Consider the following 13423-nt stretch of genomic DNA (forward strand, 5'->3'; position numbering starts at 1 on the left):
GTCACTTGGTCTGTCACTGCCTAGTTGTACATCAACGTCTTCAAGCCACATTTTTTTTTTCATTTGTTAAAAAAATTAAAAGACTGGGATAAAACTGATAAACTTGTTCTGAAATGGTATGACTCTGATGTGTCACAAATCAAAATAAAATATTAGAGAGATATTTTAATGAATGCAATAAAACGTATCTGGCATATTGAGGCATTTGTTTTACATTGAGAAAAAAATTAATCACTTTTGAAATAGTCAGAGCGTGGCTTTCTAGTCTGTAAGAGACTCTGGTTCAACTATATTTCTTATCATGATCATTTTAATTTTTTATTTATTTTTATTTTCATGCATTCAGAGGTTACATGGTCAGGTTTGTTATGTGGATATATTGCATAATGGTGAGGCTTGGGCTTCTGGGGTACCCATTCCCCAAATAGTGAACACTGAACTTTGTAGGTAATTTTTCAACCCTCACTGCCCTCCTATCTCCCTGCCTTTTGCAGTCCCCAGTGTGTGTTGCTTTCCTTTGTAGGTACATGTGTACACATTGTTTAGCTCCCACTTACAAGTGAGGAACATTCCGTATTTACCTTTCTGTTTCTGAGTTATTTCACTCAGGATAATGGCCTCCAGCCCCATCTGTGTTGCTGGAAAGACAAGATTTCGTTCTTTTTCATTAATGCATAGCATTCTACAGTGTATATATACCACATTTTCCGTATCCAGTCATTTGTTGATGGACACGTAGGTTGATTCCATGACTTTGCTATTGTGAATAGTGCTGAGATAAACGTGTAAGAGCAGTTATCCTTTTGGCATAATGGTTTATTTTCCTTTGGTTAGATACCCAGTAGTTGGATTGCTTGGTTGGATGGTAGCTCTATTTTTAGTTCTTTGACAAATATCCATACTGTTTTTCGTAAAGGTTATACTAATTTTCATTCCCACCAACAGTGTATAAGTGTTCCCTTTTCTACCATATCCTTGCCAACATCTGCCATTTTTTACTTTTTCATAATAGCCATTCTGACTGGGGTGAGATGATATCTTATTATGGTTTTAACATGCATTTCTCTGATGATTAGTGATGTTGAACATTTTTTCATATGTTTGTGGACCACTTGTATGGCTTGTTTTGAGAAATATCTTTTTTGTTAGTTAATTAGTTTGTTTGTTTGTTTGTTTGTTTGTTTTTGACACAGGGTCTCGCTCTGTCACCCAGGCTAGAGTGCAGTGTCTCAACCAAGGCTCACTGCAGCCTTGACCTCCAAGGCTCAGGTGATCCTCCCATCTCAGCCTTCCGAGTAGCTGGGCCCACAGGCATATGTCACTATGCCCAGCTAATTTTTGTATTTTTTGTAGAGACAGGATTTTGCCATGCTTCCCCCGCTGGTCTCGAACTCATGGGCTCAAGCAATCTGCCCTCCTCAGCATCCCAAAGTGCTGGGATTATAGGTGTGAGCCATAGCACTTGGCCAGAAATGTCTGTTAATATCTTTTGCTCACTTTTTAATGATGTTATTTTTTTCTTGTTCCATTGTTTGAGTTCCTTGTAGATTCTGGATATTAGTCATTGTCAGATGCCTAGTTTGCAAACATTTTCTCCCATTCTATAGGTTGTCTATTGCTGATTATTTCTTTTGCTGTGCAGAAGCCCTTTGGTTTAATTAAGTCCCGTTTGTCTATTTTTGTTTATGTTGCATTTGCTTTTGAAGTCTTAGTCATAAATTATTTGCCTAGATTGAGGGTCAAGAAAAGTTTTTCTTACATTTACTTCTGGGATTTTTATAGCTTTGGGTCTTATATTTTACTATTTAATCCATTTTGAGTTAATTTTTGTATATGGTGGGAGATAGGAGTCCAGATTTCAGTGGTTACAATTTTAAAAAGAGAATGATTTCTCTTTTTCAGGGATGCAGACTTCCTCTAAGGCATAACTTAGAAGATAGCATATTCTTACCTCTGAGATAAACAAAGTACCGATAGATGAGACCGCCAGGAATGTAATATGAGAAAGGTTGGTCATCAAAGAACTAACAACAGAAGAATAATGGCTGAGGCTGATATATCTATATCTATTAATATTTTCAAATGAGTAGTATTTATATGCTCACAAAAATGAGATTTTTGTTGCATAGTGCTGCTTTGATTCCACAGCATGCTATTTAAGGGAATGTCTTCATAATAGTGCCTGAATCTGTGGCAGAAACCTGTGTAGCCCTTTAATGGTCACAGTTTCTTTGCAGAGGATAAGATTCCAGAAAATGAAAGAGTCACAGAAGGCCAAACAGCTGCAGAAGAGTACAAATAGCTCTAATCTGAAATGCATGATTTATCAAATGGGAACATGATTGCTAGCAATCTTACTTTTTTTGGTGATTACAAAGTTGAGCGTAGTAGTGCATGTGACTATGAGGACTTTTAAAGAGCTTTTAAAAACAATTATGCATGAGTCTTGGAGATTTTAATCTGAGCAGAAGGCCTCTGTGGAGGTAAATCTAGAGGAAGAATGGCGAGGAATGCTGAGGGAGACCTTTAATCAGGGAAAAATATTAAGTGGGACTCCTTGGGGAAAGGCCTGTATTTGCTTGTCTGGGGTGGGCTAATCTACATAACTGACTAAAACAGAATGAACAGCTGTGAAATACAGCATTTGAATGTGTGGGTAAAACAAAATTACAAAATATACAAGGTCACAGAACATGTAATGTATTTTCATGGGATTATAGAATTTCTAAGCTCATTTGGTATATAAGAAATTGATCAATCCTCCAGAGAAGCTAAATGACTTTACCAAGGTCAACTAGGAAGTTAGCTACCACATTCTAGTTAAAAATGTGGTCTCTGGAGTCAAACATCCAAAATTCATATTCCAGCTCTACCACTCACCGTGTGACTCTTGGGGAAAATCACTCTACTTTTCTGTGCCTCAATTTTCTCATGTATAAAATGGGAATAACAATAGGATTTAACTCACATTAAATGAGATGATATATGTCAGTGACACTAGATAGTGTCGTGAACATAGTAAGCGATCAATATGTTAGTTATTAGTGAGAGTGCCAAAGTGAAAGTCACCTAACTCCTGCAAGCAATGTTTTACCTGTTCTACAAAACATAAGAACATATTATAAGGGAAATATAAGTAAGATATTAATTCCATTTTCTAACCAAAATGGTTGTGAGACACAGAATAACATCAAGTCTTCTTGGAGAATTTGAAAGTAAGAATTTTTTAAAGTAACGTTGGGGGAAAAGACTCAGGTGAGCTCTTTAGAATTTTCAGAAGTTTAGTTCATACTCTAATGCTTAAATTCAGCAGTTAGATCTTTTCCCCCACTAGCTGAAGTTTTTATATTAGTTTGCTTTGTAGTTTGCAAAAATATATATCAATATATTTTTTATAATTAGCCTTTTTAACATGTTAATTTTTCTCTAGTAACTGATGCCCACTAATGCTGGAGAATTTCTTTACTCTTTGTAATTAGAATAAATTGTGCTTTTATGTAAATGCACATTTTGAGCAAAGTAAAAGCATGCTGTGTATTACAACAATGTGTTTTGAATATAGTTAAGGTTAAGGCATCTAATTTTTTTTTTTTTTCTGAGACGGAGTCTTGCTCTGCCACCCAGGCTGGAGTGCAGTGGCGCGATCTCGGCTCACTGCAAGCTCTGCCTCCCGGGTTCACGCCATTCTCCTGCCTCAGCCAAGGCATCTACTTTTTTTTAAACAGACAAAGATGTTGAAAAAATTTTTTTTTCTCGTGGAATAATTGGATGGTTGCTTATATAAAGAAATCAAAAAGGTAGAAATCCAAAGTCACTTTCTTATAATTTCTGGTTAAAATCCTAACAAGATTCTCACATGTTTAGTCACATGTTTGAACATATATTCTAGTCCTGAAGCCCCTCTTAAGGAGTCTACTGAAAGGCCCAAGTTATGTCACCTTGATTATGATTCTGAGGTTTTCGTATTGGCTGGCAAGGGCATTTGTTATTGATTAATGGCTATCTTTGGTCATTATCAAACTTGGAGCCAGATGTCATATCCAAACTTGGAATGCTGGCTGGGCATGGTGGCTCGTCTCTGCAATCTCAACACTCAGGGAGGCCGAGATGAGAGGATTGCTTGAGCACAGGAATTCAAGACCTGCCTGGACAATATAGTGAGACCTTGTCTCTACGAAAAATTTAAAAAGTTAGCCAAGTGTGGTGGTGCATACCTGTAGTTCCAGCTACTTAGAAGGCTCAGGTAGGAGGATTGCTTGAACCTGGGGAGTGGAGGTTGCAGTTAGCTGAGATCATGCCACTGCACTCCAGCCTGGATGAGAGTGAGAACCTGTCTCAAAACAAAACAAAACAAAACAAAACAAAAACAAACTTGGGGCTGGATGCGGTGGATCACACCTGTAATCCTAGCACTTTGGGAGGCCAGGGCGAGTGGATCACCTGAGGTCAGGAGTTCGAGACCAGGCTGGCCAACATAGCGAAACGCTGTCTCTACTAAAAATACAAAAATTAGCTGGGTGTGGTGGCAGTTGCCTATAATCCCAGCTAGTAGGGAGGCTGAGGCAGGAGAATCGCTTGAACCTGGGGGGTGGAGGTCGCAGTGAGCCGAGATAGCGCCACTTTATTCCAGCAAAAGAGCAAAACTCCATCTCAAAACCAAAACCAAAAACAAACAAAAAACCCAAACTTGGAATACTATGTTAGCATCAATAAATCTCAGGTAGTGACACTATAAAATATTTAGTATGGCTTTGGTACAAAATCCTGGCTTACTTGTTGCATTTCTTGATTTTATAGGTGGCTTGAGTGACTGTTTAGGCTGTGCTATGTATTTGTTTTCTTGCTCTATGTTAATATTTTATGATACAATTCATTTTTGGATAATATTTCCCAATGGCTAAGTGGTAAAAAATTTACCCGAACATCTCTTAGGCCAGTCAGAATATTACCATTTCCCAAGGGTGGTCTTCATCATACAATAGAATTTACCCCACAGAAAGCACATTTCCACTTTTAACTATAGACGATTTACTATGGATAAATAAGACACATTCTTGAGGCATCATTAACTCTTTCCTTTGATTGAAGACAGAGCTGTTTCACAATGGTCTTAAAAATTAATCAGGATACCTGCATAATGGTGTACTAGCCTCACTTCAAAGACTCCTAGTAGTGGTGTTGAGTTATTTAAGGTCCATTAAGGATGTTTGTCATGACTCAGAAAGACATGTTCATGAAAAGCTCATTAACTGTGTTTATTGTATTGACTTCTTCCTGTAGAAACAGCTCTGTTATAAATCAAAAAGTCTCAAACAACAGATTTAGATGTTTATTCCTGAGCTTTTTGGAATAGATTAATTCCAGGACAGCTTCTTCTATATTTTAACTTCCAAATATATTTGAGAGTTTTTACATGAGTTAAATAAGGCACTTACTAAATATAGATAATTGCATCAAAATCCTTAGTTTTGGGATGCTTATGTTTATTGATCCCTCCCTTTGTTTTATTTATTGTTACATTTGTTTTATTATTATAACAATTAATATTTTTTATTTGGGGTTGGTGGCATGTGCCAGGTACTTATCAAAGGGCTTGAGATATAAGTATGACAGAACAGATGTGGCTCCTGATCTCATAACACACCTGGAAAGATGCAAGTTTGTTGTATATCTATATTTTGTTTCATAGAATTCCATATATATGTAGGGAGTAATTATTTATTTTGCATATTTATGTGTTGGGAGGCTATTTACATCCATCTTGATATCTCTGCCTTGCTTATAATGTAAGTGTGTGGGTATTCTACATGTCTTTATGTGTATAAACATGTACTCATACTGCCAAATAACTTCTAGTAAAATGAGTTATCACAGTATCTACACATTAGCAGGTAGTAATAACTACAAAAAAAGTTGCAGAACATTTTGTGAGTTAAACACATTCCTACTTTTGTTGTATCACAGCAAAGTAGAGTGGCAAGTTTTCACTGAAATTTTCAGGATGAGGCAACTAAGTGTCAGAGAATACAATGACTTGTCTGTTACTCATCATCGACTATATGATCAGGACTCCAAATGGACTATTTTGGCTCCAAAGTTTCTGTTCTAATCCAATAGGAGACACTTACAAATGCTTTGTAAATATTGACTAGAAGACACTATAAATGTCTTTTAGCTTTATGAAGTGTATTATATCATTAAAACAACAGTAAAACGCTGGACTAAACAGGAATGCATTTGTGAGGAAAACACTTTCTTCTAATTTATTTTTAAAACATGAATAGAACTCATTGCTCCTGCAGTAGCATTATCCAACATATTTTTCTTGGTGTTTCCAGCACCAGTTCACGGATGCTAGTTGCCATGAACATGTATCAGCAGAAAGTATGAGCCACAATCTCTAGTAGCAATTGCAAACTTCACTCATTAACACAATCAAGCCTTCTATACTTGGCTCTCTCTCTTTTTTTAATTGTATATATGCCCTTGTAACTTTCATATCTTTTGTATTCATTCTGTCAGATGAGGTTAATTTTCTCTAGTTTCTCAAGACAGGATTATTTCTGCCATTTTACATAAATAGCATTAGTGTTTAATATGCCCATCATCTACCTAATTTTATTTCTGTTGAAAATGTCTGTTCTCTATAGTAAAGATCTCTATATGTTATTGGCAATTCAGAATGTACATGTAAAACCAACTAAAAAACAAAAACATCAGTGGACCCGTGAGAAATTTAGCCAAGTGTCACAGAGCCAAAATAAGTTATAATTTTTTAACCTTGAGTGAACAATAAAATGCGAATGTAACTTTTAATAGAATTTATAGAATGTAAGAATTTGGTAAATCCCGTTGAAAACATAAACAATCAAGTTGATAAGATAAACTCTGGTACTATTTATGTAATCTTAATTAAATGAATTAAAATGTATCTATTGTTAAAATATAAAAAGAACCTCTACAACCTAAGACACTTCTAATTTTAAGTTAAAAAAAGAAATAATGTAATAAAATAATCTTCCAAATATTAATAGAAAGACATACAATGAGCAAAACCAACTCCTGGCATCTTTATAAATTTATTTATTTATTCATCCATCATATACTTATTGAGTTCCTTAACAGCAAATAGAACAAAGTCTGTGCCCTTAAACAGCTTAAACTTTATTGGAAGACAGATTCTTATAAAACTTAAATAAGGTTGGGTGCATGTTTTCTTGCTCTATGTTAATATTTTATGATACAATTCATTTTTGGGTAATATTTCCCAATGGCTAAGTAGTAAAAAATTTACAAGCATGGGTGCTCATGCTTGTAATCCCAGCACTCTGGGAGGATGCGAGAGGATTGCTTGAGACCAGGAGGTTGAGGCTGCAGTGAGCTGAGATTGTGCCACTGCATTCCAGCCTGGACAACAAAGCAAGAAACTGTCTCTAAAAACAGATAAGCTAAAAATAAGCAAAATAATTTCAGGTTTTGGTGATTGCTTGAAGGAAATAAACAGAAAGATAAGATGGAGCATTAGTTAAGGCAGCCACTTTGAGTGGGCTGCTTGGAAAGGGACTCTCAGAAAAGGTCATTTTCAACTGAAGGATCAGGACCGAGGGCTCTGTAAAGATCAGGGAGACACGTGTTCTAGGCAGAGCGAACAAGTAAGAAGGCCGAAAGATATTGATTGAGGACATGGAATGAGATGATACTGGGAAGGAAGGAAAGGACCAGAGTATTCCAGATACAACAGGCTATAGCCAGGACTCTGGCTCATCTTGGAAGAACCATTGAAAATGTTAAGCAGAGGAGTGAAAATATCTAATTTATGTTTTTAAAAGATCTGACGGTTTTGTGGATAATGCATAGTGGAGCAGTGAATAGAGTGGCTAGGAGACCAAGCTCCTGCAGTGATATGGTTGTAAGGCATTGGGGATGTAGACTCAGAGGGGAGGCAGTGGAGATGGTAAGGAATCGATGCAGCAGAGCCAACAGGACTTGGGGAAAGAAATGAAGGAATTGGGACAAACATCAGCTCTAGGAGACTTACAGAATTAACAGAGCACAAACCTTAATGAAACAGAAATCAAACTAAAGAGCCAAGAATGACTTACTTCAAGTTAATCACGTTTCCACTCTGCACCTGAGGAGTGAGACTCCCACACCTGACTCAGGAATTCCATAGGCTCAGTCTACCTGGGTTACGGTTTAGATTTTGTCCAAGACCTTTTAAATAAAAATGTCTAGCTATAGATCGTTTCTCCCAAGCTGGAGCTATATCTGACTTCTCTGTTCCCGACACATAGTATAGTGCCCCTCACACTAGAGTAAGCTAAAGTTGATCAAATTCAACATTAGTTTCTACTTTTAGTTTCCCTCAGCAGATGTAAATTTTTAAAGGGTCTACTATGTGCCAAGGACTCTGTTGGAGTTTTTACTAAAAAATTGAACTCATACCTACATTTGGAATGTTTTAAAACTTGTGTTCTTTCGTGATCCTATGATGCCTCATTAATCAGAAAACATACCTTGATAACTCTTATATATATATATAACCTCTAAATGTATATATTTTTTGGCTTCTAGAAGGTCAATAGAAAGATTAGTAAAAAATCATGACAGAAATATAAAGACAAATTGAAGGAATGTATTTATTTATTTGTGATAAAATAATAAAGGTACTAAGTGTTCTAAATAACCATGCCATCCCATAGGAGTATACTGTCGGTGGGATCATGAAAACATCAGATTACTCAAGACAGAAATCAGGTACAGATAAAATACCAAAATCAGGTATAGATAAATGGCTGATTGTGTGTTACATTAAAGCACTGGCAAAATGCTATACTATGTATAGAAAGGTGAAAAATGATGGATCAAAACTAAGATTGATAGATTACATTTTTCTGATCTTGAGGAAAGGAGGAGAAAATAAATGTGAGAGAAATGGGAATATTCTTTGCCCATATTCTCAGTCAGCAGTGATGCTTGTAAAATAGAGTCTTGGCACCACTCCACCTCTCCCCAACACATTCTGGAGGCATGAGAAGTGCCTTTTGAAGAAACCCTCTCAGATTATTTTGATACAAGTAGATAATGGACCATACTTTGGGAAATGCAGATTTAGTCCAGTCTCTGTCTTCTGAATCAGTGTGAGACTCATAGAGGAATATGGTTATCCAAAGTTGCATCAGTCATTTTCACTAGTACTTAGGGTAAATCACAGTCTTGTCTCTGATGCTTAGATTTAATTTCCAGCTCCAGCCTTAGACCTGCTAACAACACTCATCATTGCTATTTATCTTCTAGAATCACAACCACAGCTGCCTGCATGATGGACCTAAGGAGGTACCCACTGGATGAACAAAACTGCACCTTGGAAATTGAGAGCTGTAAGTCGTTCTGAGAATCCAGCTAGACTGGACTCTGCTTTAAGGTTCTTATGCAGAGGCCACCGGTCCTGGCTCATGTCCAGACCACAGGCCCTGCAAAGGTTCTGCTAGCCCACTAAATTTGGTTGAGGGAGGCATTGACAGCATCTTTTCTCAGTTATGCTGCCACCCTCTTAGTCTCATCCCTAAATCTTCGGGAGATATTTAGGGAAGAAATAATCTGGCAATAAAAGGAATATGCTAACAGCCTGGAAGGAGACCAAGGGCTATTTCAGGCATTTAAAATATGGAATTGGTGCAAACAGTTACAACAGACTTTGGAAAATAGGTGGAGGTGGCAGAGTGTCACAAGTTGTCCTGTCTTTGCCTCTCATAAACTTTCTATCTTTGTAATTGCAAAATAAATGTGGTCTTTCAGATCAGTTAAAACATTCATAGAGTAAGGTTTTATAGAATGTTTTCTGTTGTTGTTTCAAGGGACTATTTTCAGTCTCTAAAGTATATTTTTTACTGAAGGCCATCTGATGAGCAAGATTGTGAGTGTGTGTGTGTATGTGTGTGTGTGAATTCTGTTTACTGTGCTGACCTGTTTTGCAATGTGCTTGCTTTCCTAGGCCATGATTTTAGCTTCCACATTGATAATTCAGTCAGCTGCCCTATTGGGTGGGCTAAAATGGTGATTGTATAACACATCTCCATTTTGGAGGTCACAGAGGGAGGTGGTTTGAGGTAGAAGAACGTTTTGAGTCTCTGTCACTTCTTTGCAATGTTTCCATACTTTATCTCACTAAATCTTTATCCCACTAAATAATTGGAAGCTGACAATTTTATATCCAGAATTCTAAATAATAAGTAACTGGACTGCTGTGAGGGTACTCTTAGCCTTTGTGAGGAGTTTTAGCTCTGGCAAGCAGCATGACTAAATCATTGCTGTGAGCAGAAATACGGCATTTGTGACACATTGTGGATATTTTTGCCCAATTTAAAAGATAGCTTCCAGGGTAATTAAATTACATGTATTTTTGAAGAAACTGATTGCATACTCGTATTTCAAATCATCATTATTTTCAAATTATATTTTTGCCTTACAGAACTAGTTAATGAAATTAGTCCATAGGATTTCAATGATTAACTTTATATAAATATTTTTAGGATAGCATTGCATGTTGCATTTTCTAAACTTACGGCTACAATTTAGAAAGCATAATAATGTTCTACAAAGTTCAAATTATTTTGTAATTTCCCATTGTTGATGTAAGAATATGCTGAAATAAACACGTTGCTATGTACCACTCATGAATTTATGTGGTGAAAGTATGTTTTGTTCCAGTTTTGGTATATGTGCTATCAGAGAGAGCATAAGAGCATTTTTTTGTAGGAAAATTATTCTGAGATATCAAATAATCACAGTTGTAGGTAGATGAAGCACTTTCATGGATATTATTTCATTTAAGCCTTCCACAACCCTCTCAGATAAGTAAACAAGGCGTCTTTATTTTAAAGAATGGATGCCTAAGGATGCAGGCAACACCCAAGTGTTTTCTGTTATTAAATTATAATTTTGACTCAAATATTTAAAAATTAACGTGATAATTCTTTAGGCTTTACATATCTCACTTCGATTCACAATCACCTTGTTAAATAAGGTCGATATTAACATTTCCATCTTTACAACTATAAGGAATCAAAATCAAGGAGGTAAGGTGATATGTCCAAGATCATTCAGCCACTTAGTGGTAGAGTGGCTCTGTGCTGATTTGGAAGATAACAGACTTACTTAGAAAAGACACTGATTTTGGAGGGGCCAGATTAACAGACCCTTATTCTAAAACCCCTTAGTCTAAAAAGCAGGAAATAGCCTGGCCTTATGGAAAATTGGGGCTCATTCATATTTAGACTGTTAGCAAATCATTGCTACAGATAATTAGATATAGTGTTATATTAATAATATACATGATATCCAGGCTTTATTGTTGTAAATAGGTTGTTTACTAACTAAATATATTGAAGTGAATTTAGGATCCCATTCCTTAAACTACTAGTTCTCCAATTGATGCTTCTCATTCTGCCTTATTCATCCATTGCTTTACTTTAATCATACCGTAGGCATTCATTCATTCTCATTCTCTTTCTCCCATCTCTCTTCCTCTCTCATCTTTCCCATCCCATCTCTCCCCTCATCTCTCTCTTTATCCTTCTGTCTGTCCTTCTCCCTCCTCCTTCCCTCTGTTTTTCTCTCCCTTCTTTCTCTGCTTTCCTCTTTTCTTTCCTCCCTCTGGCAAATGAAAATTAACCTAACTGTGGCATTGCTGAATTATTAATACCTTGTCAGCATATCAATAATCAGTACATTGGGTCAGTTCAGGAGAGGATAACATAACCTGACTCTTGGCAGCTTGGAGTCAGGGAACATTAGGATTGAGCTAATTGTTCATTCATTCATTCATTCAGGAATGTATTTGTTCATTAAATTTTTATTGAACACTAATCTTTTACCAGGTATCATAATAAGCTCTAAAGATCTAATAGCGAATAGCAATATACAGTATCCCTGGCCTCCTTTATTAAGGTGAGAGAGATAGATATATAGATTGTGTATCTCAAATCTGACATGCTTTAGACCAGAAATGTTTTGAATTTCAGATTGTTTCATATTTTAGAATATTTGCAATATATTTGTAAGTAGTATATTACCATACTTAACAGTTGAGCCTCCCTAATCCAAAATCTGAAGTGCTCCAGTGAGCATTTTATTTGAGTGTCATGCCAGCACTCAAATTGATTTGGATTTTGGAGCCTTTCATATTTCAGATTTTTGGATTAAGGATACTCAATGTCTAATTTAAGTCAATACATGTATGAATATAAAATTGCATTGCTAAAAATTGCTGCCAAGATGAAGTACTTAGTTCTATAGCATCTTAAAGAAAGGCTGTTTAAAGCAAGCCTTGAAATAAAGTACTGAGGGCTCTAAAAGGTTAATATGGACTACACTGACCTCATAACTTTTCTTAAATATACAGGGATGGGAGATGTTTCATAGAATTCATGAGATTTGCAGAATTAAATGGGTCTTGAAAATATTTATCACTATGAAGACCATGAAACTTAACTGCTAAAATTGAAAGGAGAAATCCATTCCTAGGCATTTTCCAATTCTGTCTCCTAAAGCCACCTTTTACTTACATGTTGCTGTTACCTGTGTGGTCAGAGGTAACTCACCATATTTTGTCTACATAGTATGCATTGTGTTTATATCTCTCTCTGAAACTTTTAGTACAGGTTGGGAAAGGGACACTGGAATACTGCATATTTTTCTAGGGAAATATCACCCAAAAGGCACCAAACAACAACAAAGTTATACCCAAACCTACATAAACAAAGTTCTTTTGAATGTACTTGCTGTTTAGGAATGAGTTCTAGTACAGAAATAGTCAATCTTCCCAGGTGTGCCGATGCTTTGGGAATCTGAAGCTGCCAAGTATAATTTAGAACTGTTAGTACAAATCAAAGATTTCTCTCTCTAAAAAAAAATAAGTTTTAATCACATTGTCAGGAGGACATTGAAACTCATTACACTGCGAGGCCACTTAATATGTCTCATCCAGATATAAAAAATAGTGAAAAGGAGGTGGTAAAAGTATTGTATATCTTTGAAATGGGAATAGTCAGGGGGATACTCGGCTGTATTCTGTGCCAGCTCAGCTACACAATACCAATGTCAACTACGTGGCCTCATTATGCCCCCCTCCTCCCACCCTCAGGAGAAAAGCTGCCTTATCTAGTCTTCACTCTGGTTCCAGGTTTTCCACTTAGGGCCTGTGAACTGCTTGTCTGAAGAGGAAGAAGGAATTCGCTAAACTAAACCCATTGATAAGCTGCTCAAATTACTGAAATTCCAAAGGATCATTTCTTGTTCATTCATTATGTGTTTTTGTCTCATCTTGTCTCTGAGTAAGTTGGACTGGCCAGCGTCAGTGTCTCAGAGAAGAAGCTTAGTGTTCTCGTTTTCAACATTGTGGATTTTTCAGTCAATCTCAGCC

The 13423-nt window shown here is 36.4% G+C and overlaps 1 protein-coding gene across 3 annotated transcripts in view; it reads left to right on the top strand.

The window, feature by feature from the left end:
- GABRB2 (gamma-aminobutyric acid type A receptor beta2 subunit) overlaps positions 1-13423 on the top strand; it is a 257751-nt gene that overhangs the window by 128711 nt on the left and 115617 nt on the right. For all 3 annotated transcript variants that reach the window (XM_003268612.4, XM_030825581.1, XM_030825577.1), the window contains exon 6: positions 9298-9380. In XM_003268612.4, the coding sequence (XP_003268660.1) occupies positions 9298-9380 (83 nt within the window). The remainder of the gene's footprint in view (positions 1-9297; positions 9381-13423) is intronic.

The sequence above is a fragment of the Nomascus leucogenys genome, chromosome 2, assembly GCF_006542625.1.
Source record: "Nomascus leucogenys isolate Asia chromosome 2, Asia_NLE_v1, whole genome shotgun sequence".
Lineage (NCBI taxonomy): Eukaryota > Metazoa > Chordata > Mammalia > Primates > Hylobatidae > Nomascus > Nomascus leucogenys.